We start from the raw sequence: 27,925 nt of genomic DNA, 5'->3' as shown, positions 1-27,925 counted from the left end.
CCCTTTGTTTTGCCAATTGAGAAATTGTTTTCATTTTTTCTGACCCTTATGTATTATATGAGCTAGATTGCCTTTCGCTACAGATTAGAGCAATAGGTGGTACCCCTAGGAGTTGTTCTTGAAAAACTTGCTCCACAGAAATACCTTTCCAAATCATGGTCTCTTCCACGCTGTCCCCTTTTTTCTGGGGGAAGTAGTCATTTGCTATTGGCATATAGCAACAAGCTGCAAATTGCAGTTCCCCTTCTCTTAATTTAATTCTGCTATAAGGAGGGAGAGCTAATAAAGCTTCTCTGAATACTCCATAGCACCCCTTTCCTCATAACCTTTCACCACCTGCCAAGCTGCTTATGAAGGGAAAACACTGAGTAAGTGTTTATATCTTTACACCTAACCCCAAGCTTTAGCTAGCCTATGAAGGGGCCTAGAGGGAGTTTGTAATAACTCTTATGCACCTAGGAAAATAGGAGGTGTTTGGAGTGAAGCTTCATTACATGTGATTCTCCCTAACCAAACCTGACCTTATATTAGTGACATAAATCAAAGCTATCTCCTTATAAAAAAAAAGTCTGCTGTCCAGGCAGCTGAAAATCAGGACATTATTATAACCACATCCCTAACAGCATGGGCGACTGATGCCTCTTGAGTCAAGGGGGGCACATGCCCCCCCTGACACCAGTCAGCAACTGGGGGAGGGGCCCCGGCAGCCGATCTCACTGACCAGGAGGGCCACTTCTGAAAGTCCTGCAGCCACTTCTGGAAGTAGCATGACCGCTTTTGCTGGCATCCCGGCTCCCCAGCCGGCACTCACAGGAGGGGCACCAGCACTCCTACCTTCCCCCCTGCCCATTGCCTAAACAGGAAGCATGGCCTGACAGGGAGTGCACCAGTGCTCTCAGAGGGTGCATGTGCGTTGCCACTGCCTGACAGTCACCCATGCCCAGGAGCAGCAGAGAATTAAGCACACTACATACAAAAGTGGCAGAATCTGAGCTAACCAGATTGATTAGTTAGGGGTGTTTAATATTATCACACATGAAAGAGCATGCAAGATATATATCATATTTACCTGCATACAAAACACACCCTTTCCCTGAAATCAGCCCTCCAAAATTGGGTTACATATCTTAAGAAGGGAAGCTGATTTTTCTTGCCTGGTATAAAAGCAGAGACAAACCGAAGTATGTAGACACTGGGCTCATCTACATGGGACATTTACTGCAGTTACCTAATTAACTGAGCAGTAAATGTCTCAGTGTTTACACATGGACCCCTGTCAGAGTTCATGAAAATAATATACTCTACAGCAGGGTAGGTCTTGTACACTTTTTCTACATTCTACCTTCCAAAAACAAGATACGTGTCTTATCTGGGGGCATGTGTTATGCAATGGGGGCATGTAAGTCCTACCCTGCTGTGGAGTCTTTTTGTGCATAGCAGCACACTTGTACATGCTGACCATCTGGCTGGGGCATAAGGGAGAATCAGTGCTGGGGCTTCCTGCCAACTAGCCCCACACTTACACACCCTCAGCTGCTTGCAGACATTAAAACAAAAATGGTGCTTCACTTGAAGCTCAGCATGATCCTGCACCAAGCCCCGCGTATGCTCAGAAGAGGCAGCACCCTAGTTGGACCCAGCTCACCCAACATTTGTATAGTTTGGGAACTTCAGTGGGGCTTTTTTGGTGCTTGTATCTAATAGCTGATTGATCCACCTTTAGATAAAATCCCCCAAAAGCCCCACTGAAACAGCCAATCTATACAGATGCTGAGGAGCCAGATCAAACTAACGCACTGCTTCTTCCAGTAAAGCACAGTTTGTTTGGTTGTTCTTTTTTAACATCTTCAAGCAGTCCTCATATCCAAGCCAGTCCATCCGCAGTACACTGACCCCAGTCAGAGCAGCACTGGCTGGCAAGCCAACCTGCTGGGTCCCCTGCGAGCTGGGGTTTCTGGGACCCAGCTCAATGTGCTGCGGTCCAGGTGCACATGCAGATGCACAACCAGGAGCTTCCCAGGAGCAATAAACTGAGGAGCAATAAGCTCTGCAGTTTTATTGGTGACTCCTAATGGCACATGTAGATGTACCCACTGGGCTCTAATGGCTCCTAAGATGGCTGGTGCTTCTCTCTGGCCCCAGAAAGCACAAGGGGCAAAATCCTGTGTTAATCCTCTCACAGCTGCAGTAGCTAGTGGTTAGCCCTGTATTTTATGCCTGAAGCTGGCTCAGGGCACGTGAGCTGCTGCATGTTTACTGTCAGCAATGACTCTGGAAAATATCTTTTTTTCTACATTCTGCCTTCCAAAAACAAGATGTGTGTCTTATCTGGGGGCATATGATATTCAAGAAAGTGTCACACAATTATAAAAATTGATCATGTTTAACTGCACAATTAAAAAAATTAGTCACAATTAATCGCAATTTTAATCGCACAGCTAAAAATTCAAAATTATGTGCAGAAACTCAAAATTATGCAAAATTATGCAGGTACTTTATATGCTTGGTGGGGGGGTGTAGTGTGTGTGTGGGAGTGGGGAATTTCTAAAGGTGTGGGGTTTGGAGCCTGGGGAGGGGTGGATCCCCGCACATCCTAGCAGGATGTGGGGGTCCTGTGGGTCAGGAGTGAAGGGCAGCAGCAGGGCTGGGGTGGCTGTGGCTTGGGCGTGAGGAGCAGACACACACACACACACAGCTCCACGCTAGTAAGTCTGTGGAGGGGAAGGGGTGAGGGGCAGATTGAGGTCCCTATGGTGAGGGAGGGAATGGGGCAGCGGCAGGGGCAGTGGCAAGCACTGAGGTGAATGAGACCCAGGGCTGGGACAGGTCATGGGACAGAGCTGCAGGCAGCTTGTCCAGGAGTGCAGGGGGTGGTGGCTCCCCACCACTATGTGCACTCCTGGGCAGGCATGGGGAGGTACATGCCCCCTGGATTTGTCCGTGGGGCAGAGGCAGGCTGCCCACTGTGGGCTGGGGCTCGGCACCCTGCTGCCTTTTCCCCAGGAGTCGTGTGATGCCATGCTGTGTGTCCCACCACTGGGTGTGCAGGCGACGTGCAGTGCAGCCAGCATGCAGCTCCCAGGGCAAAGGCAGCAGGATGCAAAGCCCCAGCCTGCAGCAAGGTGTTCGCCTCTGCCCCATGCACAAGTCCAGGGGGCACATGCCCCCCCATGCCTCCTCCAGGGGTGTGCACCATGACAGGGAGCCATGCCTCTCTCCCCCGCACTTCTGTATGAGCCTCCTCTGGCTCTGTCCCATGATCCACCCTGGCCCCAGGGCCCCATTCATCCCAGAACCTGCCCTTGCCACATTTCCTCCCTCACTTTGGGGGTCCTTCATCTGAACCCCACCCCTACCCTTTCCCCCCATCCTGCTCCCTCCACAGGCTTACCAGTGCAGTGCTTCTCTACATGCAGTGTGCAGGCTGCAGCTGCCTGTCTGTGTGTGTGTGTGCCCCACTCCCGCATCAACCTGCAGGTGCCAGGAGCCCACGCCCAGGCTGCCCTGCAGTCCTCTACGCTGCCACTGCTGTCCCGCTGGGTGGCCCAGAGATGGCAGAGCAGAGCCCAGATATGGGCTCCAAAATCATGTGCACGATTAATGCATTAAAAAAATTACCTCAAAAACCAATTAATGCATTAATTGCGCATATTAACTGTGATTTATTGACAGCCCTAATCTGTACCACAAAAATAGGCATAAAATCATTTTACTGTGATGGTCACAGTGGAAAAAATTCTCATGAGTGTTTTTTGAATAAACAAACTGCAAATAAAAACTATGTGGCATGATAACACAGTACAACTTATTCCATGTATACAGAAAAGAAAAAAACATATTTTCATATAGAAAAAAAAAACATGGACAAAAATTAAACCATGTGGTTGGTTCCCTTCTGTTTCTATGCAGAAATTGGCTCACATATCATTTAATCTTTTTTAGGTGATGTGTTTCATCTGCTTTAAGACTTCCCTATTGTTCTGTTCATGGCAGTATAAGATGTTTGATTATAATCACTGTGCTTGGCACTACCATCTAGTCCACCCACCATATTTTCTGCTATGACTTATAAAGGTTCAGTTGTTGCACCTACCTGAATTATTTATAGAAGAACAAAAAAGTGATTCAATTATACAATAGCAAAGAAAAATGGGACCGTGGGGCATAATTATTACATACTGAACCTATACTCTACCACAGATGTTGTCATCAGAGGCTCAATTCAAAAATCTCTGTCAGCCAGTTTGAAAAAATAAATATCTAGGTACTAAAGAATTTATGAATTGTAATTCAAGATGAAAACTAATGACTTAAATAAATGTTATTATCTAAAAAGAGTCACCAAGGAATACACCTCCTAAGGAAGAAGTACAACACAAGCCTCATTACACAAATCACTGCCATGTTAACAAAACACCTGTTTTCTTGCTCTGATGGACAGTATAGGAAATGGCATATTTAATTGCCTCTACTCAGCATCCATTCTTCCAGAAGACGATTTAAAATGGGAGTAAAGGAAAAATTCTGGAAATCATTCCGAAGAGAGTGACAAACTCATTTGTCCTATGCCCATAATGTAGAAAGCACACCGCAAATTACAAGCACTGAGAAAAGTTATCTGAAGGAAATTTAAAAGTACAAGAGTAATAGGAACATTTTTGGCTCCCTGAATAAAGTTATTATAACAAGATGCTATCACTAACATATAATTCAAGATGGTCTGGACCTAATTTGCAGGCGATATGGCACTGAGCCAGAGACAATCTGTCATTTAATGGTTGGCTGCCTACAGCTTGCACAAGTGAATTATACTGATGCTTCATTGCGGTTGTTAAGTACATGCACTGAAAAATGTGTTAGAACACTTAACTGAATACATGAATTATAGGTTTATTACCAGACCCAAGAAATAACAGCAAAATTGAAGATCAAACTTCTGTAACATTAGACAGAATGACCACTGATGCTCCAAATAAGGGCTTTACTTTTTCATTACTTGCTCACTAGTGCCTACAGCTGACTCCACTGCAAGGTGAGGTGTGAGAAGAAAGTAGGAGCAGCTCTAACAAGCCAATGTGTATTGTAGCTTGTGAAAATGTCTCGGACAGATAAGCATTGCCATTTTGTCAGGGGCCACCATCCGAAATATATGCAGTCAACTCATTGCAGGTTGCTTGGACTGAAAATCAAGAAGATAAAAAACAATACTGCCCTTGTCCCTAGTAAATTAATTGCCACACAGGCTCAATGTGTCATTGTTCTTGTCACCAGTTAGAATGATTCTCGTGCATTCAACTAACACCAACTTATCAAATATGAATCTGGTGCTTCCTCAATGATAAACTTGGAATCTATCCTAGCCCTCACAAAAGATACTGAGAAATAAAGGACCATCATAAATGCCATATTTTTTGTATACCACATGTCCCCAAATAAAGACATACACCTTGGTTTTGGAAGGCAGAATGCAGAAAAGGTGGGGGGTGATAAAGTAAGCTCCCCTCAAAACATGCCAAGAAGAGTGGCAGTCCACAGGACACAGGACAGGTGGTATAGCAGGACAGCAACAGTAGCAAGAGTGTCATTTCTTTACACTAAATAGTTCTTTATATAAGTTCCTATAAATAATGAAGTGTTGTTTCCACACCACAAGTTTCATCAAGATACTACAGAAAGCATGCAGCAGCTCACATGCCCTGAGCCAGCTTCAGGCAAAAGCTACACAACTCAACCACTAGCTACTGCAGCTGTGAGAGGGTTAACACAGAACTCTGCCCCTTCTGCTTGCTGGGACCACTCTTAAGACACATACCCCAGTTTTGGAGGGCTGATTTCAGGGAAAGTGGGTGTGTAGTATGCAAGTTCACAGTTCACCATTTACAGCTCTCTGTAGAAATGAACTGAAATGTTGCACTAGAGACAGAAAATAGACTAACTGGTAACTTATAAAAAATACAACATATCTTCCCCTAATTTATAGCATTTACTCAATAAATATAAGCAGAATTTCATGAAAATTGATAAGCATGATTTAGTAACTGTTAATAATAAACAAGCCTGCCATGACAAAGTTGTTTTATGTCACAATTACATATGTGAATATATCAAGGACATGGAAGGCTGTGTGTGCAATTAAAATGCTAAGTAATAGTGTATGACAGTTTCAGTTCCTGAGTTGCCTATTCCACTGGAAGAGACATAAGGCCAGATCCTATTCTACTAGTTGTGAATCAACGTTCAATTTAGGGGATAAGTCCTATTTCAACTTATGCACTTAAGGAGCATTTGCATAGCCACCATCTATCTAAGTGCAATTCTTGGTATTTATATGACTTTCGTATTCTATTTCCACTTGTGATGGAATAGAATTGTTCAGGTCCATGTGTTCCTAAAATGGCAAGGAAGAAGATAGCCCCTCCAGCAAAGTGTCTCTCACTGAGCCACCCTCCTAGCTTGTGGAATTCTTCCTGACCTCATATATCTTCCCCTATTGACTGTCCTCTGAGCCGAATTCAAGAAGTCCTCTGGAAAGGGAAATTCCTAACCTACTGGAAAAGGTGATTCAAATCCCCTCTGACTATGGGGCACCTACAAATTGTTGTCAACCCTGGTCATTTTCAAAGAGCCTAAGCCAAGCTGCAGAAGTGTGGCCAAGCCTACTTGGCCACTGCAGAAGTGTCCCAAAGCCTATTTCTGAGTAACCACAAAGTGAACGTTTGCAGACATGACAACCACCTTAATCAAAGCAAAGGAAGCAATCAAAATGCAGATTGATTACTGATAAGAGAAGCAAGAAACGGATCCAGAGCCCAACCAGATAACAAAACTAGAATAACCTACTCCTTTTTACTGACTTATTAGGCTAGATTGAAGGGCTGCTCTCCTTGGAGGATTCTATTTTTCCTCAAAACCTATGGGAACTTTTGCATGTGCTCCAACACGTTCTGAATAGAACACATCAGAGCAGACTTGACTGATCAATGTAATAGGGATAATCTTGAGCAAATGCTATGTTGGCTTGTTTACCCTCCTCATTAAGCCTTTCAAGGATGAAAGAAAAACTACCGTGAACTTTTTGTTGTAATTATTTAGAGTTGTCCTCCTCTGACATGCATATTGAGAAACTCTGTCTGCAGCAAGTGATGAAGCTTCTGATACACATGTCTCTGAAGTAGCAGAACAAGCTTGTTGCACCTGATGTGAGAGAAAGAAAAACAAGTACTGAGTCTGTCAGAACATTTTAACCATCCAAAATACATTCTCTAGAACAATAGAATAGTAAAATTAATTTAAATTTAGTTAATTTAAAAGCCTACATTAACTCTTTTCTATAAAAAAATAAGTAACTTTCCTATTGTCCACTGAGAAATTTGGTGTTTGAGCTTCCTGAGAATATTTGGTTTCCACATATAGATTTCAAAGGTAAAGTGGAAACAAAACCTATTTTTGCACTGGATACACTAAATACTCGCTTCTCTTGTCAATGGTATATGATTCCCAAACTAGAAAACTTAAAAACTGGTTATGGTTGAAAAAACCTAAATAGTTTTTCCAGATAACAACAGAAGGGTTGAAAGCAGAGCTTTTCAAATAATTAATTTTTTATTTCTATTTGTATCAAACTAATATAAAATATTTTTGTCCATTTTTTCTGCCAAAACAGAAAGGAAGAAAGGAAGGACTTTGACTTTTTGCTACTTTATTCTGGGATTTGGGGTACAGAAAGTTGGCCCCTATGGGGTCCAATATACAAAGCAAAGACAAACAAATTACCATCAAACCAAGAGCACCATGTCATTACAGTCATAACATCACACCATGACAAACACCTTTGCTGTATTACACGTCATGCCTAACATGCCATTATGTGGTCGGGACACCCAGCCACATGGTCATACAGACCAAAGCCCTCTATAAACAAATGATTCCTACCCTGCTCTATCCAATCATACATGAGACAACACCTTCAACTTCCCACACAAAGAAAAAAAGCAAAAAGGAGCCTGGTGAGGGCTCAGGGTGCAGCGCGAGCTTGGAGTCGCAGTCCACCACCGACCCTGCCCATTTACCCAGACTGGACATCAATGTTCCCTCTAAGGTGTAGCAGTCCATGAGTGCATTGCTTTGGTCCATGAGCATGCCACTTTGGTCCGTTCCCGAATTGGTCCCACCTCCCCCTTTTGGTGTGTGCCACTTTGGTCTGCCCCACAATATAACAACAAAAGATGATATTATAACCTTTATTTACCAAAATGACTCTTGTCTACCTTTGGTAAATAAATGATAGAAAAAGCAGCTAAGCAGCTAGAATGATAGTAAAAGCCGCTAACAGCTAATTTACCCAAAGTACCTTATCTGCCTATGCCCTTAGACCAACACAGCTGTAATCACCACTTTAATACTTTTAAATTCAAATGCAAAAACTAGTGACAATAAAGACAAACCACTAAATGGCTAAAAAACTGGCGCCAGCCCCAGCCCCCACCTCGCCTCTGGGAGCACAGCTTGGAGGGAACCTTGGCCATAAACACTGGCCTTTCTTTTGATTTGAAATCTGCTTTTATTTCTGCAGCAAATGCATTTTAGGGTGTAGAGGATTGGGTATTCATTTGGAATTCATTTTTTTTATTTTTCACTTATTAATATGCCTGTTTTTGATGGTTTTAACTCATACCAGTTCTAGCTTTACTGAACCATATATAGTGAGTCACTACTTCTGTTTTTCAAGCTTGGCAAGCATAGTGAGGATTCACCTTAGCTGTATCCTAAGATATTAGTTTATCTGTCCAAGGGTCTTGTGAGCTTTAGTCAGCCATAGCATCTCAGATTGATTGGATGGAAATTGAGTAGAGTCACTGAATAGAACAGATTTTTCTCTCTGATGCAGCTAAAGGTAAGATCTTTTAAAGATACCTGGGTACCCAATTCCCTTTGAAATGACATTTTAAACATATTTAGGCTCCTAACTCCCACTGAAATTAGTAGGCAGTTGTTAGACACTGAAATACTGCAGCAACAAGCCTTAACAGCTTAGTCTGAGGTTGCACACGCATATTCAAGTAATCTGGGAAAACACTCCTAAATTTGAATGCAGCTGGGAGTGGAGCAGTTTCCCAGTCCCAGCCCTAGCCCCCGCCACACCTCACCTCACCTCACCTCGCCTCACGGCCAGGAGCAGAGCAGTTTCCTGGCCCCAGCCCCGGCCTTGCCTCGCCTCATGTCTGGGAGCAAGGAGGCACGTGGCATCGGGGCTGGGGAGCAGAGCAATTTTCCAGCACTGGCAGAGCTCGCGCCAGCCCCCATCCCTGCCTCCCCATGCCTCTGGCAGAAGGAAGCACATGGCGCCAGGGCTGGGAAGCGGAGCAGTTCCCCGGTGCAAGCCCCCAGCCCCAGCCCCTGTCCCCACCTTGCCTGAGCTTACCTCGGTAAATGTCCCACACTAGCCTCAGTGCCTCTGCCATGCTCAGCTTGCTGCCCAGTTCCTCTCAAAGCCGCAGCCCAGCTCCTCACTGGGTGGGTGCGCGGCATTAATAAATTCATGTGTGGCATGGTTTTAAAGTGATGCATGGCCACGCATGTGCGCAGCTTAGAGGGAACCTTGCCAGTCATAATGTCAGAGCGCATATTGAAGGAGGCCATCCTCCATGTGGCACAGTGCTCACTCAAGGGCCCAGAGCACCTCAAATGTGGACACTGCCCACCAGAGCACAGCACGTTCAAACTCTAGTGACAGATGCGCGCACACCAGGAGGCTGAAAAACCACAGGGCATCATCTGAGCCAATCCCGGCAAGCCAGTTGTGGCGGCTGTTGAGGACAGCCATCTTGGCCTGACCCACCAGAAAGTTGGCCAGGCAGACAGTGCCCCACTCAGCTGCCCAGTGTGGGTAGGAGCACACATAGGTGTCCTCTGAAAGACTCCTGCCCAGTGCCCACAGTGGTAGCTCAAGGGTGACAAAGAGTGGCTGCAGGCAGGGACAGTCGAGAATGGTGTTAAAGAGGCTCTCCTCAATGCCCCCAGGGAAGAAGGGGCAGACTGTCGAGGTGGCTGGGTCAAAGTGGGATGCAAATATGGTGGCTTATACAGCGTGCATCAAGCTGGATGGGCCAGTAATCTGGCAGCCCCAGGCACTGTCACCATGGTGTATCAGGACGGCCCGCCAACACCTGGATGAGGTGGACATGAACTACCCAGGCATACAGGCTTCTATGGGGCAGGGAAGCAAAGGGGCAACCTGTGTCACTGTCAGGATGTACAGGGAGTGTCACCAGGATGCTAGGCCCACCAGCCGGGACAACTGGCAATGGGGTGGGAAGGTCTCACTTGGGGCATCCGTGGTGAGGGGGGACCTGGCGAACATGGAGATGGTCGTACAGGGTGGCTGCTGCCTCTGGCAGGAGGGCAGCCTGGATGTCATGCAGGAGATGGCCCATGCTGCAGATGGAGCTCATGCCCAGGCAGGTGGTCAGGGCCTCAGGCAAGAGCCAGGCCAACCGAGTGGGGTCAAGGAGTTAGCCTAGGCAGAGGACACATGCCTGGATGAGGGTGGCTGTGATGCTGGTGGAGGCCAGGCTCAGCACGGGGCACTGCAGAGCTGGGTTCTGCACCAGGGGGTCCCTCAGCAGCTGTGGGAACCGCAGGCACTGGGCCTGGGCCTGGAGGTGGAAGGTGGCCTGCCAGGCTCGTACCATGTCATGGTAGAAGGCCAGAAGCACCACCCAGTTTGGGAGCATAAGGTCCAGCAGGAAGAGCTCCCGGTCGAAGCCAAGGGCCCCACAATCTGCAGGAACTGGCACACCAGTTGTTACCAGGGCAGGCACTCTTCTTCTCAGAGGAGTCACTGAAGGCCTTGCAGGTGGAAGGCAGTCAACTTACTTGCCAGGTCCACCAGGCTCTGAGCTCCCTCAGTGACAGATAGGTAAAGGATAGCTTGTAGGAGCCCATGGCACCCATCCCAGAAGAAATCTACCAGGAGGTGCTGGAGTCTCTTGAGTAGGTCCAGCAGTGGGTTGAGTACAGTGCACCAATGCCACAGGGTCACTGCCACCAGGTTTTTGGTGATGAGGACACATCCATGGTAGGAGAGGCTGGGTAGGCCCCAGTGCACCATTACAGGTAGGCCTGCACCCCCTCAAGGCCATCCCAGTTGCTTGCCATGAAAGTCAGTGGCCTCAGGAACATTCCCAAGGCCTTGAGGCCTTCACAGTGCCAGGTGAGGCCTCCTGGCAAGACCAGGGGGTGTCTCACTGGTCCATGCACCAAACAGCAGGATATCACTTTTGGCCCAGTTGATACGGGCCAAGGAAACAAGCTTATAGGCTCACTGGCAATCTGTCAGGGCCCACACATCTTCCTGAGTGTTGAGGAAGATGATCACACCATCTGCATATGCCAACAGCCAGAACGGAGGGCCAATGGACGGGCCTGTGGCCGTTGGCAGTGCCACACTGCTCAGACAGTACCACAGCATGTGCAGCAATGGCTCAATGGCCAGGGCATAGAGCATGCCTGACATGGGGCAGCCCTGATGGATGCCCCTGTGCATGGGGAATGGGGTGCAATACATGCTGTTCACCTTGAGCACTCGAGGTGTATTGGTACAAGACCCAGAGGCCCCCAGCGAAGAGGGGCCCAAAGCCAAAGGCTTCCAGGATCTGGAAGAGATAGGCATAGCTCAACCAGTCAAAGGCCTTCTCCTGGTCCAGAGAGATGAGGCTGATGTCTAGGCCAAAGAGTTTGCTGGCTGTGCGTAGGTCATGCAGCAGAAACAGGTCATCTTGGATGGTCCTGCCCGGCATGCAGTAGCTCTGCTCAGGCCCAGTGACAGAGGCCATGATGGTGCGGAGGTGGGTCACCAGCACCTTGGCTGTAATCTTGTAGTCCACACACAGCAGGGAGATGGGCCACCAGTTCTTAATGCAGCCAAAGTCTCCCTTCTTGGGCAGCAGCATGAGCACCGCTTAGCAGCAGCTGATTAGTAGGACCTTTTCAGTGCAGCTGTCCCAGAAAATGCACAGGAGGCAGGTGCTGAGGAAAGGCCAAGGTCGTAAAACTTGGCAGGTACCGCATTAAGGCCTGGGGCTTTGCCAGAGGTGAGGCCACCTGCAGCGGCTGCTAGCTTCTCCAGAAACAGTTCCCACTTCAGCTCTCTGGCAGTGTCTATGCCAGGGATGGGCAAAATACAGCCCACAAGCCAGATCCAGCCCACCAAGCACTTCCCTTTGGCCCACGGAGCCCCTTCAAAACCCACATAATGGCGGCTGCCTCTCTAAAAGCCTCCAGTGGCACCAGCTGCCGGCTGCAGCACCTCAGGCTGTTTCCTTGGGTTCTGGTTGTGAGGCAACCAACCCTGACCTCAGCCTGACTCAGCTGGCCTTGCCCCACCTCTGGCTCAGGCCACGTTTTCAGCTTGAGGGGCAGGGGGTGCTGGGCCAGAACCTGTGGTGCCCGTGAGGGGAAACAGTGTCTGGGTCAACTTCTGGCTTTGCTGCACGGGACTGGAAAGGGCCCTGCCCTGCAGGTAAGCCCAGGAAAGCAGTTGCTGGGCAGGCTTTCCCCATGTCATGCTGCTTGGGCTGTGCAGGGTCGGTTGGGCTTGGCTGGCACTGGGGAGGGGAAACAGCAGCTGGGCCACAACTCTGGCCCAGTCAGCACCAGGGAGAAGGTGGCGGTGGATCCGTGTGCCACTTGGGACAGGATGAACCCAGCTGGAGCAGCAGGGGCTCAGCTGCATTTTCCTTCTAACTGTGCTGGTCAGTCCCGAGTGGCACACGGCTCTGCTGCCACTTCTGGCTGGTGCAGACCCGGCCAGGCTCGCCTAATCCCCAGCAGCACGTACGAAGCTGGCTTCAGCTGCATGCTGCTCTGGATGGGACAGACCCAGTCGGGTCTGCAACAGCCAGGAAAGGCAGCATGCTGCTGAAGTCAGCTCCTTGCGTGCTGCTGGGGATGGGAGGAGCCTGGCTGGGTCTGCACTGGCCAGCAGAAGTGGCAGTGGAGCTGTATGCCGCTTGGGACTGATTGGCACAGGCAGGGGGAAAGTGCAGCTGAGCCCCTGCTGCTCCAGCCGGGCTTGTCCAGTCCCAAGCAGCACACAGCTACACCACCACTTCTGCTGGCCAGTGCTGACCTGGCCGTGCTCCTCTCATCTCCAGCAGCATGTGAGAAGCTGGCTTCAGCCGCGTGATTCTGGGGATGGGAGGAGCCTGGCTGGGTCCACACCAGCCAGGAAAGGCAGCATGCAGCTGAAGTCGGCTCCTCACGTGCTGCTGGGGATGGGAGGAGCCCGGCCAGGTCTGCACCAGCCAGCAGAAGCGGCAGTGGAGCCGTGTACCACTCAGGACGGGACAAGCCCAGCCGGAGCAGCAGCAGCTCAGCTGCACTTTCCCCCTGCCTGTGCCAGTCGGTCGCAAGTGGCACATGGCTCCGCCGCCACTTCTGCTGGCTGGTTCAGACCCAGCCAGGCTCCTCCCACCCCGAGCAGCACATGAGGAGCCTACTTCAGCTGCATGCCACCTGTCCTGGCCGGTGCAGACCCAGGTGGGCTCCTCCCATCCCCAGCAGCACAAGGAGCTGGCTTCAGCTGCATGCAGCCTTTCCTGGCTGGTGTAGACCCAGCCAGGCTCCTCCCATCCCCAGCAGCACGTGAGGACCCACCACAGTCCACAGCTTGCAGGCTGAAGGCAAGTGCAGCTCTGGCCCCGTCCAGTCTAATAGCACATCGACAGTGCAGTTGAAATCCCTGTCCATGAGGAGCAGGTCATTGTTCTCACTGGCATCACACAGGAGGTCACCCAGAGTCTCTAAGAAGGCTACCCTCTCTCTCCTCTTGGTGGGCATGTAGACATTGACAAGGAGCAAGCTCTGGTGTGCCAGGGTGATGTGGACGGTCAGCAACCGGCCGGGGATGACCTCTTGTGCCATTGCCAAGTCATACTGAAGCTGAGGCTAGAGGAGGATCGCCACTCCTGTGCTGAGGTTGGTGCCGTGGCTTAGAAACAAGAGGCCTCTCCAGGCAGCGTGCCAGTCAGCTTGAATGTGCACATTGCTGTGCATCTCCTGGAGGAAGGAGATCGCCAGCCGCTTCTGCTGCAAAGCCTCCAGGATGGCCATCCGCTTCACCGGGTCCCTGCAGCCGTTGGTGTTCAGTGAGGCAATTGTGGTAACTGCCATGAGCAGGAGAATAGAGAAGAAGGATAAGCAGGGTACCAGCAGGAGAGGAGATGATAGAGCAGGGCAAAACCGTAGAGACAGGGAAGGCCTATCCTTGCCCTACCCTGTTCTGTGGACCCACCTCGGCCCCACACCTCCCTCAACCTGGCCACCAGCTTCTCAAGCCACAAGGCATGTTGATGCATGCCTGGGTCCTGGTGCATGAGTCTCACCATGTCACTGGCAGCGCGGACAAACTGCATAGGGTCCAGGCACCATTGCTGGATACTCTCTACCACATTCCTCTGGCCCTTGGTCTGCTCTAAGAGGTCAAGAAGGCCTCCATAGCTGGGGACCACCCGGGGGGGTTCTCCAGCAGGAGCTGGATGTTACTGACCAAGAACAAGCGGGGCTTCGCTCTGGAAAGGGACCTACCAGTGAGGCCAGTGAAAGTGCCCTCAATGGCCAGGCTCCCTAGTAGACCCCCCTCAGTATCTGGGTCAAGGACTGTCTCCAGGAGATAGATCCCCATCTGCTTTGGGGGGCAAATATCATCCCACTCCTGGGGTCGCTTGCGGCACTCAGAAGGCAGGCAATTCATCTCCTTCTCATTGGTCTCGGTGGGCAGGGGAGTGGGTGTGGGGGTGGCAGGCCCCTCTGCTGTCTCCTGTGCCTAAAGCTCGAGAGGCAGGCACTCTCTCCTTGCCCTGCCACTCACAAGTCCCATGAGCTGCGATGGGGGCGAAGGGTTGCCAGACGTCACTGGGACACCCAGTGGTGGAGTTTCCTGGGGGGCAGGCAGGGTGGGGTCAGGTTCCCTGGCTACATTTTCCCCAGCACTGTCATAGGTGGGCCCCAAAGGGGCAGGGGCTCCTTTAGAAGCTCCCTTTTGCCTCTTGCTCTTGGCTTTTCTGGGAGCAGGTGGCACCTCCCCTGAAGGGGGCAGGCCATGCTGCTTGGGGTTCGCCATCTCCAGGTCCACCACCTCGACTGAGGCAGGGATGGAGGGAGGTGGAGGGGAGGTCTCAGTTGTTCCACCTGACGGGGCTCCAGCACCTAAGACACTAGCCACCCTGGGTGGAACTGGGACAGGGTGGGGACTGGGAGGATGTCCCAGCCCCTTCACCAGGCGAAACCCCCATACTGGGGGGGCAGCCCCATCAGTCATGGGGAGGGGGGAAAGAGGCTGAGAGGGGGCCATGGTCGCCTCACCCAGTGGGGCGCCAGTGCTCGGGGCACCAGCTGTCCCAGAGGGGACCGGGGCAGGAGGGGGCTGGGAGGAGTCACCAGCCCCTCCACTGGGTGGGGCATCAGCCCTGACAGGGGTGGGAGGAACCTGGGGCAACATCCCAGAACCGCCCCCCAGGTGGCATGCTCCCACCAGAGGGGTCAATCCTACCAGCTGGAGCAGGGGTGGAGTGGGGCTGAGAGGAGCCTCCAACCCCACCCTTTGATGAGGCTCCCACACCAGAGGTGGATACACCATCCCCCTGTGTAGGTGCAGCAGCCAGTGCCCTGGCTGACTGCCCCTGTGGGCACTGGGCAGCCAGGTGAGAGCTGCCACCACAGCGGTGGCATGCATTCCCGCCCTGGGAGAGGGAGACCACATAGGGCCTCCCATCCACCACAAAGATCATGGAGAAAGGCAGGATCTGGGTGCCACCCATGAGAAGCATGAATGCCTGCCTCTGAAAGGACAGGACGTGCCTATGCCTGGGGTCCCTGCTCCCCACGGTCAACCTGTGCCAGGAGCTGGTGAGCTCGAGCGCTTTGGTGAGGTCCCAGTCTGTCAGGTGTGGGGGGGATGTTGGAGGCCACTACCCACACTACCAGGGTCTCCATGGGCATAACCAGGTAGTGGATGCCCGAGATTTCCAGCCCTGCCACACACACCTCCCTCACCAGGCTGGGAGAGCTCAAGTATATGATGGGCACTGAGTTTATCCGGGAGGTGTACCAGATGCTCCAGTGTTCCAGCAGATCCACCAGAGCTCCAGCACAGGCCTCCACCCTGATGTGGACAGCAGCATGCACCCGCAAGCCATGGCTGAGGGGAAGGTCCACAGAGACATTCCCGTGCCAAGTGCCCTGGCTGCTGGCAGGCATCTTGGGCAGGAGAGGGTTAACTCTCCCACAGAGGCTGCTACAGGAAAAAAAGTAATAATAAAATATTTTTTTTAAAAAGCCTCAGAATGAAGGGGACTGGGAGGGGGCTGAAACAGCCTCAAAATCAGCCTTAGTGGGGCAGAACAACCCTGCAGAGGCTGAAGGCAAGACCTAAGGCAGGAGGAAATGGCACAGACCAAGGTAAGGGGCTCTAGAGGAGGGAGGCAGCAGGAATCAAAGGGAAAGCACAGGTGGGGGTTGGGGTGGGGGAGGTACAGAGGCAAATGAGGATGTCAAAGTCCAGGGGAAAAAGCTCAGAAAGCAGGGAAAAGGGCCAGAGAGGGGGACCCAAAGCACAGGCTGGGGAGAGACAAGGTTTGGGGGGGTGGGGAGAGGAACAGGGGGGCAGGGAGTGAAGGGGAATGCAAAGAAGGGACCTGAGCTGCAGGAGCTCAGAAGGGCTTCACCTGTCAGTGGCCATTTTGAAAGAAAGAAAGAAAGACTTTTGACTTTTTATACAGGTTTATTAAGGGGGAAAGGAGGTAACAATCCAACAAAAAAAATAAAACACTGCCCATGCAGGGGCCCAGGCACAACAGACAGAGCCTAGGGCTATGACCCACAAGCCCTGCCCTCACAGTCTAAAAAAAACAGCTAGTACAACAACAGCCCACTCAGACCCCTGCAAGTACCCTGGGAAGGGGAAAGCAGTATCATAGCATGAGGACTAAATGGATGCCCTCAATGCTGCACAATACCCCCTGAATGGCCCAATGTGCCTGGAAGGTGGGTACTGTCTGCTGGAGGACTGCATGTTCAAATTCCAGTGTCAGGTGTGCCCAGACCAAGAATTGAAAGTCTCAGAGCATCATCAGAGCCAGCCCCAGAGAGGTTCCTGCGGCTCTTGAGGATGGACATCTTAACCCAACCAAACAAAAAGTTGGTCAGGCACATGACACCCCCTCTGCTGCTCAGTATGGGAATTAAAACAAATAGGTGGCCTCCATGAGGTCCAAGTCTAGCACCTCAAACAAGCTGCCAAGGACAGCAAAGAGTGGCAGCAGCTGGGGCACCCGAGGAAGGCACGGACTAAATCCTCTTCTACCTCCCCTGGGCAAAAGGGACAAGCCACTGATGCAGTCAGGTCCATGTGGCAGATGAAAGTGCCGGTGGCCAGTATCCCATGCAGCAACCACCACTGGAGGTCACCAGTACATTTGGCAATGGGTAACTTATAAAGTATATACCACTGGTGCAAGTGGTGCAAGCTGGTGTGAGTGCCAGTGTCACTAAGTGCTGCCTTCATGTCATGTCAGGTCAAATGGCAAGGATGTGAGCATGGCAGACACAAACCACCCATATGTACAGGGATTTCCAAGGGAGCACATCAAGAGGAATCCCAGCATCACCGTCAGGAGGTACGGGAAGAGTCAACAAGGTGTCAAGCCCACCGCCCAGATCGTTATCCACAGCCAGGACAATAGGCAGTGGTGGATAGGGCTTTCTGGAGACATCTCTGGCAGGGATGTCCCACTACACTCTGAGGTAATCCTCAATGGCAGCTGCTGCCTCCACTGGGAGGGTGGGCCATACATCCCTCAAGAGACAGGTGGTGCAGTGAACTGAAAGCATGCCCAACTGGGCAGCCAGAACCTCAGCTGACAGCCAGTCAGGCTGTGCCATATCGAGAAGGTGGCCTAGTCGGACTATACGTGGCTGGATGAGTCAGCAAGGCTATCAGACCTGAAGCTCAACAACCTGTGCTGCAGGGCTGGATTGTAGAGAAGTGGCTCCTGCAGCGACTGTGGAAATTGCAGATGTCTGGCCCGGGGTTGGAGGTGGAAGGCTGCAGTAGAAGAGCGGGAGGGTTCCCCAGTCCAGGAGTGCAGGATCCAGGAGAAAGAGTTCTCAGTCAAACCCAAGGTTCCTTACCCGGCGCAAAAAACACACAGGCCAGCTGCTGCCAGGGAGGGTGGTCTCCACAATAAAGGAATCTCTGGAGAGCCTGCAGGTGGAAAGCAGCCACTCTACTTGCCAGGTCAACCAAGCCCTGGCCTCCCTCAGCCATAGGCAGATAGAGAACAGCTCGGAAGAGCCAATGCCATCCATCCCAGAAAAAGTCCACCAGAAGTCTTTGAAGCTGTTCAAGTAAATCGAGTGGGGGGGTCCAACATGGCACACTGGTGCCATAATGTTGTGACTGCCAAATTGTTCACAATGAGGACCTGCCCATGATAGGAGAGGTTGGGCAAGCGCCAGCACCACCGCCACAGGCACACCTCCACCTCCTCGCCCAGGCCTTCCCAATTCTGGACTGGGAAGACTGATGGGCCAAGGAACACCAGAGCTTTAAGGCCCTTGCACTGCCAGGTGAGACCACTGGGCAGGTCTAGGGTGGGAGGAGGGATGATTGATCCATGCACCAAGGAGTAGGGCATTGCTCTTAGGCTATTTAACGTGAGCTGAGGAAGCACACTCATAAGCATGCTGACAGTCCACCAGTGACTGGACATCACCCTGGCTGCTGAGGTGGATGGTCACATCGTTTGCATACACCATCAGCCTAACCAGCGAGCCGCCAACCAAACCAGAGTTCAATAGAATAACAAGGACAGTCAAGCGCTGTCGCAGTGCATGAAGCAGGGGCTCAAATGCCAGAGCGTACAGCATTCCCGAGAGGGGGCAGCCCTGGTGGATGCCCTTGCAAGCCGGGAAAGGATCACAGAGCCAAAGGCCTCTAGGGTCTGAAAAAGGTAGTTGTGGCTAACCCTATCAAAGGCTTTCTCCTGGTCCAAGGAGACAAACCTGACATTCAGTCCAAAGAGGTCCGTGGCTGTCACCAGGTTATGAAGCAGGAACAGATTATCCTGGGTGGTCCTGCCCAGCATGCAGTAGCTCTGTTCAGGACTGATGACTGAGGCTATGACAATACACAGTCAACTGGCTAAGGCTTTGGCCAAAATCTTGTAGTTTGCACACAGAAGGGATACTGGCCACCAGTTCTTAATGCAGCCAAGGTCTCCTGTCTTTGATAGCAGGGTGAGAACTGCCCAGCAACAGCTGACAGGCAGGATTTTATCAGCAAGGCTCTCATGAAACACATGCAAGAGGCAGAGGCCAAGGAGGGGCCAGAAGGTCTTATAAAACTCAGCAGGCAGCCCATTGAACCCTGGGGCTTTGCACATGGTTAGGCTCCCCACTGCAATCATGAGTTCCTCCAGGGACAGCTCTCGTTCAACTTCATCAGCCACCACTGAGCACAGCTTGGGAAGGCCCAATCATGTAAGTGCTTAGTGGACTCTGAGCAGAGAGGCTTAGCCACACAGAGGTCTTGACAGAAGGCTACAGTGTGATGGCAGATCTCAACAGGATCCGTGAGTATCCAGCCATCTGGAGTTTTGAGATGGTCAAGGATTTTCTGCAGGGCCCATTGCTTTCCCAAGTTGAAAAAGAACTGGGTTGGGGAATCAGCCTCTGTCAGCTCTTGGCAGCAGGCATGAACCCTCACACCTGAGGCTGCACCCTCTACCAGCTCCTGCAGGTGCTTCTTCTGAAGCTTAAGGCTCTCAAGTAGTCCTGTGCCTCTTCTAGCATCACATAGGGCCACCTTGAGCTTTGCTACATCCTCCTCCAAGCCCCAGACATGGCGGCAGAGCTCACTCATTATCAGCTGTGTGTATTGCTGACAGAAAGCTCTGATCTGTTCCTTCCCCACATCCCACCATTGCTTCAAGGAAAAGGTGGTTCTTGCAGTGTCCCATGTCCACCAGAAATAGGCAAAGCATTCACAGAAGTGAGCGTCTTGCAGCAAGCTGGAGTTAAAACACCAGTAGGGAGCCTGGGGACACACTCTGTCAAAGAGACTCAGCTCACAGAAAATAAGACTGTAATCTGAGAGTCCAAATGGAATAATGCGGCTGCCATGCAGGACCAGCAGGCAAGGCTTGGTGATGTACAAGTGGTCAAGGCTTGCCATGGCAATCCCACTAGCGGTTGCCTTTATCCAAGTGTACTGCCTTGCATCAGCATGGAAATGGAGCCAGGCATCAACAGGGTCCCCTGCCTCCAAAGCTGTCTGCAGCTACTGGGCTGAGGATGGATGGGGTTCTGGCCCATTCCAGTCATGCCATTTGTCGACCATGCAATTAAAGTCCCCATCCAGGAGAAGAAGGTCGTCACCGTCAGCTGCACTCAAAAAGTCAGCCAGGGTCTCAAAGAAGGCTGTCCATTCTTACCTGGCAGTGGGTGTGTAGATGTTAATTAGGAGGAAGTGATGTTGTGCTAACATGATACGAGCAGTTAGCAGGAAGCCAGGGACAACCTCTTGGGTTACTGCTGAGTCAGACATCAACTGCGGTGATAAGAGGATTGCAACTCCTGCACTGAGACAGGTGCCATGGCTCAGGAACATATGACCCTTCCAGGAGGCATGCCAGTCAGCTTGACTAGCTGTATCACTATGAGTTTCTGGCAGAAAGGTAATGTCCATCTTTTTCTGGCACAGGAAATCAAAGAGTGCCATCTGCTTCACAGGGTCTCTGCAGCCATTGCCATTGAGTGAACCAAAGGTTGTGGCAGCCATACATGAATGGTATAGAAAAGGGGGACAGGCAAAGCCAAGGGAACAGAGAGGAACAGCAGAGAGGAGCAAGCAGCAGGACAGAAAAAAAACAGGCCTACAACTTGCCAGCCGGCACTGCTCACAACAAGTGCCCAACATCACCCTCAAGCTTGCTTAGGCGAAAACTATATCGCTGCATCCCCGCAGTGGAGTGCAGTGCTACTCTTGCAGCCTTAGCAGACACCACACATCTCAGGTTCTGGGAACCATTTATGTATATGCTGTGCAACCGTCTGGTGGTGCTTTGTCTGGTCTAGAAATTCAATAAGGCTTTCAACTGAGTAAATAACACAGGGAGGTTCCTCAGAAGCAGGAACAGGTTCCACCTCTGTGGTGGGGATGCTCCCTATTGAGGGGGGCACTGAGAGTCAATGATCCCTGGGAGGAGCACTTGTCCCCTCATGAGGATCCTCAGTATCCCGGAGCTGCTTGTGGCCCCCAGAGGGTCCAACCTCCATATCATCCTTGTCATCCTCAAGGAGCTGAGAGGTGGGGGGAGGACTGTCCACCACCACTTCCCCTCCCTCCAGTTCACCCCTGAGTACTACAGGGTCTGGGGGGATGCTAAGGAGGCAGGCAGAGAGGGGGGCCCTACTCACTAACCTCAGCTTCCCTTGAAGTGGTGCGGAGGTCTTGAGGGGATAACGAGCCATTTTAGAAGACCCCTTTTTTTCTGGGACTTGCCCTTCCCAGCAGGAGGGAGCAAATTCTCCCCTGAGGTGGGGGAGGAAAAGGTGGGGCTGGGTCCACCACCACAGAGCTAGCTGACTCCAATGAAATGGGGAGCTACTGGGAGGAAGGCCCTTCCCCACCACCCGATGGGGCTGCCACACTAGAGGTGGATGAGCCACCATTGGGTGCAGCCACAGGTGGCTCTGCTGCAGCCAGCTTCTTTGGGTACTGGGTAGCCAGGTGGGACCTGCACAGCAAAAACATAAGGTGTCCCCAGTGTTAAGGTAGACCTTATAATGCTGCCCATGAAACAAGAAGGACATAGAGTAGGGCAAAACCCAACCCTCCCTGCTGAGAAGCATAAACAGCTGCCTTTTAAAAGATAAGACATGCTGGAGCTTAGAGAACTTGCTGCCAAGTAGCAGTCTACAAACTGGCCCTGTAACCATGCCATAAGGGCGCAGGCAGTTAGTGAGGCTGTCGTCGGAGAGAAATGGAGGCATGCTCGAGGCTACCACATGAATGGCTGGTGTATCTAGGAGCGTTGCAAGGCAAAAAACACCCCCGACAGGCACACCTGCTACCACAACCTCAGGCACTAAAGCAGGGGAGCTGAGGAAGATGAAGGGGACTGAACTCACCTGGGCAGCATAGAGGAAATGTTTGCAGCCTATGAGCACCCCCACAGCAGCAGCACACTCCTCCACTCCAATGGAGGGAGGGGCATGAAGCCAGAGACCAAAGCTCCAGTCCAGAGGGGCTGAAGCCCCAGCAGTGAGCTGCTGGGAGCTGTCTTCAGCCATTCCAGCAAAAAAAAAGGGTTACCCCTGCAAGAAAACAGAGGTTTGGGGGATGGGCAGCTCTCTGCCAGCAGGGAACAAAGAAGCTGGAAACAAACAAACAGACAAACCCCAGGGGAGAGGAGAAAGATAAGCAATGTAGCAGAGAAGGGAAGAAAAAACAATAAGCAGCAGAAAGCTGCAGGGAGAGGGAGGGAAACAAAAAACAACAACAATAAGCAGAAAGATCTAGATTCATAAAACTGCTATAGAAAGAGTCATTTACACTCATTTTGTCCAGTAACTCATTGCTCCCTCTTTTGATGTTGCTCCACTTTGGAAAGACTACTTAAATATTAATTGTAGCAGGGACTGGAAGCCAGGTGGCTCCTTCACAGTCTTCTTCACTAAGTCTTGGTAAATATTTTAGTCCATGCAAAGTGAGCAGCAAGAGATACAGAGCAATCCAATCCTAAATCCCCTAATACATTGTTCTCATTAATTAAGCATTCTCTTAGAATGTAGGTGATGATAGTGCAAATCCCCGCAGAAAGAGGGTATTTGAACCTGGGATTCCTTCATCTTGTTGAGTACCCTAACCACTACACAACTGGGTAAAAAGGCAACAGCACCTCTTACTTCTCAGTTTTGTGGATCTACCCTTAGGTTCTTTTGCTTTCATTGCAAGAGTACCAAACTGAACTACTGAACTATTTCAGAAATAAAATGTTATCAAATTTAAATGGTTATTAATATGAAAACAAACCTCCCATTATGGTTTGGGTTTGGTGATACATACATACATACATACGTGTGTGTGTGTGTGTGTGTGTGTATTAGGGCTGTGCAAAGCTGTGCCACAAGCCCCCCAACCCTCTCCCGCTCTCCCAGCCCTGCCTGCTGCATTAGCTGTTGGGGCTTCTGGGGGCTCATGAAAGAGCCCCCCATGCAGCATGGGGCAATGGGAGGCAGCAGGGATAGCCCGTTCCACCCCCCCAATCTCCCTGGCAGCAGCTGGTGATTCAGGGCTTTTCTTCTTTTTTTTTTTTAAAGAGCTAGGAGCTGGGGCAGGCAGGGCAGCCATGGAGGCAGGGGCTGGGAGAGTGGGCGGGGGTCAGGGGACTCATGACAGAACCCCACATGCAGCGTGGGTTAGCGCGGTGCAGCGGGGATCGCCCCCCCCCACCTGGCAGCAGCTGATGAATGTCAGGCTTTTCTTCTCAGAGAGCCAGGAGCTGGCTCCAGCAGGGCAGCCATTGGCAGGGCTGAGAGAGTTGGCAGGGGATGGGGCCAATTCAGAGATTCAGCCAATTTGGCTGCGGCCAAATCTCTGAATCAGATTTGGCCAAATTGATTAGGGACAGTGATTCGAATCACCGAATCAAATCACTGTCCCCCAAATCGGCCAAATCCAGATCCAAAGTGACTACTAGCCGCTTCACACAAGTGAAATATGCGTGTGTGTGTGCGCGCGTGCATGCGTGCGTGTGTAATGGGAGGTTTGTTTTCATATTAAGGGAAAAAAGGATTCCTCTCTCCATAATATACATGGGCAAGGAGAATTCAAGAACACTAGATAATATATTAGTTAAAAATGATTTTATGAAAAAGCAGCCACTGTGCATGATCTAGCAAAGTTTGTAGCAATTTATCCAATAATATAATTGTACTCATAAAAATTAAAAGGTAATTTTTTTAATTGCTGAAGCAAAATTAAAATTTCTGACAGTTTTCACTATATGTTTTGAAAGGAAGGAAGTTATTGTATCTTTACATAAGGCTACTCTAGCATGTAACCAGAAAGGAGTTTCAGTAAGGAAAAATAGCATTACTCTGCCACTCTTCAAAACCTTCATGAATTATGCTTTAACACTGATTTGAAATATCAAACACTTCTGATTGATTATAGTTAATGGACTAACTGAAATTATAACATCAACTAGGAAGGTGGTGAGCAAAGAGCATGTTACTAAATATTGTATGTAAACCAGCATTAACTTCACTAGGTCATAAAAATAGCTATGCAAGAGCTGAAGTCCTGAGAAGAATGACTGTGAAGTAGAGCCTGGACATCACGCAGCTAAACCAAGTACACGGAGAGTGCTATAGTAAAGCAGAAAGTATTTCACTGTATCCAGGAAAGCAGCGTGCTGGCACACAAACATCCTGCTCCTACTTTTGCAAAATTATTTGAGTTTTCCCCCTCAATCAGTATCCACATGTTTATGTTTTTAATATGCTAACACTGGTTGTATAACTTATCAAAACAAACCTGGGACAGAAATCAATAGAAAACAAAATAGATGTAAACTGTAATTACTGGAGTCTGATTGGTAGGTGACAGCATGAGGACTAAAGAAATTGTCCCTTTCTTTTATCAACTAAACAAAAGAGCAGGATTTATTTTGCCTTTTAGTGTAGAGAACAGATGGGATATTATTATTCAAACAAATTACGGGGGAAATACAGATTAGGGGACAAAAATCAAACCTCTGACCAAAGACAGTGACCACAGTGCATCCAGTCCTAAACACAAGCACTTTGCCATTGCACTTTCAGATAATTTACCACACTGTGAAGAAACAAATACTAAGATAATTGAAAAATAAGTATTAATCTACCTTTTCTGCAGATAGAAATCTCTCTTGCATATTAAATGCATATTATGGTAAATTAAACATGGGTCAAACTAGTTTGAAATCATCCCACGTACGTCTATTACTTGCTTCTACAAGAATTTCTAATATCTATACAAGTACTACAGAGCATCTACAAACATTTTCCGCTACAGTGCATATCAGCAGTTTTAAACCTTCACAAATCAGTGATTGTCTATATAATTTCCCTGCTATAACGTCTGTTGCTTTCATGTATGGGAAGAATGCCAACCTGAATTTGTCATGCTGCCACTTCCATTCCTCTTTTGTGGAAAAATAGAAAACTGATCTCCTACTTCTTGAATGCTAGAAACAAACTAGCTAGCTGAAAAAAACCCAAAATCTGAGCCTGTGGGTTCTACTCCCAAACAGGTGCAATTTAATACTTATCTCACTGGTTGCCTTTGTTTTTTACCATGTGTGATGGGACCAGATAGCATTTGAACCCACAGCCAACATCAAAAAGCAATTTTTAGGAGCATTCTGAATAGACACGTTCATTCATTTTCAGTCCTTTTATGACAATGTTTTCAGGATGGTATGAATGTAAGGATGGCTTGGGCTCATTAAAGTTGGTTATAATGTAAGAGAATCGTAGGTACACAGCTAACCTCATAAAGGCCTATTTTAAGTAAAGAGGAAAACAAAGATCTAGGTGCACTATAAAATTGGTGACTGGTGTGACAGAAACTGTGTACACAAACCTGAAACAGAGTGATCTGGTACAGTTACTCTGTTCATCGGTTTCATGAAAAAGCATTTTTTTATAGTTATCCTTACAGTTTTTCCCTCAGTCACTTTCAAATGAAAATTTCCTTTCACTGGATACCTACTACTATGGCCTCAGGCTTTCTCAGCCTGTGTAACTAAACTGAGGAGGGACCATACACACTTGTATTTATTCCATTACTCCTGTCACTTTCTTCCACTTACCTTCAAACCCTGGGTAGTCTGGACATACTGCGGGCTGCAATGCCTGAATACTTCATAAATCATATATTATAGCTGCAACCTATATCCCAACTTCTCTGACCTTTTACTGCTCAACAACTGTTTTTCATCATTGCTCTTCAGCGACCATTCTTTCTTTCCTCTTCTTCCCCTACCAGGAAGATCCACAACAAATTCTGAAACCCAGCCATTGTCTCACTCAAAATTTTTACCTACTACAGTCCATTTTTATACAGTAACAATTTATGATACAGTGTGAGTATTTTGGTTTTCTGTTTAACTTTCATTTTACATTTTAAAAGATTGTCATAAAAGGACAACTTTGTTTTTGGTGCAATTCCAATTAAATTATACCAGATACGAGTTTGACCTAGTACTTTAAAAAACTGACCTTCATCTCAAACTTTTCTCATTCCTTAAGGCAAAAGAAATCCTGTACTGTCCCCATCTATTTGCCATTTAAAATGCTTTTATTTGTTTTACTACTTAGAAACCTGGTCTTAAGTATCTACTTCTTAAGTTAACAAGGTAACTGGCACAAGTATGTTTACTATACTTTTCATTTATGTTACTTGTGGTGCTTTATGATAGTCTATGTTTATTGGTATGAAATATTTATACCCTAATAAAATGAGAAGATCTCCCTTGCAAAACTAATCTCTCCATAGCATAATTATCCACCATAGCTCCTTCAGGAAGTCTTGCTCTACCAGAAATCCAGGCAGGCCCTCTTATGCAGAAAAAATCATTATTAATTTTTACTAGTTTTTATAGTGATATTTGGATAGGAAAGTGAACTTCAGAAGCTTTATTTTTTTTTAAAAGCATCTCATATACTCATATTTGCTGGTCCATCTAAAGCCATAGGGATTCAGACAGTGCTGAAATAGGAAGTACATAACAACAGTGCATCTTAAAGCTAGATCTTAAATTAAATTCCCCCAGAAGTCTTTATGGTGTTTTGTATATTTGGGATTGCAGGGGTTTTAGTTTTTTTTCAGTCAGTTAAATGAAATAGTAGTCCCAAAAATTCGTACCTCCTCGACCTATCTGTGTGGTTAGATAGTATAATGTTTCTATATATGGTTTTTGTTTTTATTTCTGTTTGCATCAATTTATTTAGAGCATTCTACCTTCACAAGATTCTGTGGAAAATAAGCATTGAAAACAAACACATGGCCATCATGGTATTATTCTGAGTCTGAGAACGATAGCTCCATCTGGTGTACTCATTTTTTTATATTTGTTATTAAACAGGCATTCTCTCATCTAAAATCTTGAAGAATAGATTCAGTATTGTAGTTTAGTTTTTGGCAATGAAAAATGACCCAGACATCACAGTCTGTCTGGGCCAGAGGGGATTATAGATCATTCTTCATACTTTAATAATCAAGATGAAAAAGAACTAAAGAAGAAACTATTATGAAATTACTGGTTCATTTTTTGACATGATGTACACAGCAGTAAGATATACTCAGCAAAACCCTACACTGGTCTGAGTGTCCATTACTTTTCCATAATATAGGTCTGCAATGAGCTACAGCTCATGCAGTCCATTCAAGCTCTTTGAAATCAATAAGAATTTTCCCACTGGTTTCAAAAAGCTTTGTATCAGACCTTCTGCCAGGCAACATTATACCCATCATTGTGATGGTTAAATTCATAGAGAATAAGGGAAGTAAATACAGTTGGCTGGGGCACAGGGTCTACCAGTGGTTTTGCATCACATCATCCTTTTGAAGAACACCCAGTAGTACTATGACATTATGTAGAGTGCACAGCTTGTCAGGATAGTGATGCTACCTATCACCATTTACACTGTGTAGCCCAGAGTGGTTCTGCAGCATAATGCATTCAATTCCAAAAACCAGACTTCAGTATAACCATATGACTTTGCTGGTTATAGTGCAGGTGCTAGGTGTGTTATTATGTATCTTCCTATAACCTGAAAGGTCAAGCACCATTTACAGAATGCAGACAGCATCCTT

At 48.8% G+C, this 27,925-nt stretch overlaps 1 protein-coding gene across 20 annotated transcripts in view; it reads right to left on the bottom strand.

Annotated features, from left to right (window-relative positions):
* DNTT (DNA nucleotidylexotransferase) overlaps positions 1-27,925 on the bottom strand; it is a 358,214-nt gene that overhangs the window by 200,425 nt on the left and 129,864 nt on the right. For 19 of the 20 annotated variants that reach the window (XM_059730000.1, XM_059729987.1, XM_059729995.1 and 16 more), the window contains one exon: positions 7,066-7,194. The exons of the other annotated variant lie outside the window; for it this stretch is intronic. In XM_059730000.1, coding sequence (XP_059585983.1) covers positions 7,066-7,194 — 129 coding nt within the window. The remainder of the gene's footprint in view (positions 1-7,065; positions 7,195-27,925) is intronic. 20 annotated transcript variants of the gene reach the window in all.

The sequence above is a fragment of the Alligator mississippiensis genome, chromosome 6, assembly GCF_030867095.1.
Source record: "Alligator mississippiensis isolate rAllMis1 chromosome 6, rAllMis1, whole genome shotgun sequence".
In the NCBI taxonomy this organism is placed as follows: Eukaryota; Metazoa; Chordata; order Crocodylia; family Alligatoridae; genus Alligator; species Alligator mississippiensis.
The sequence above is the reverse complement of the archived record's forward strand: the minus strand, read 5'-3'. Positions and strand labels throughout refer to the sequence as shown.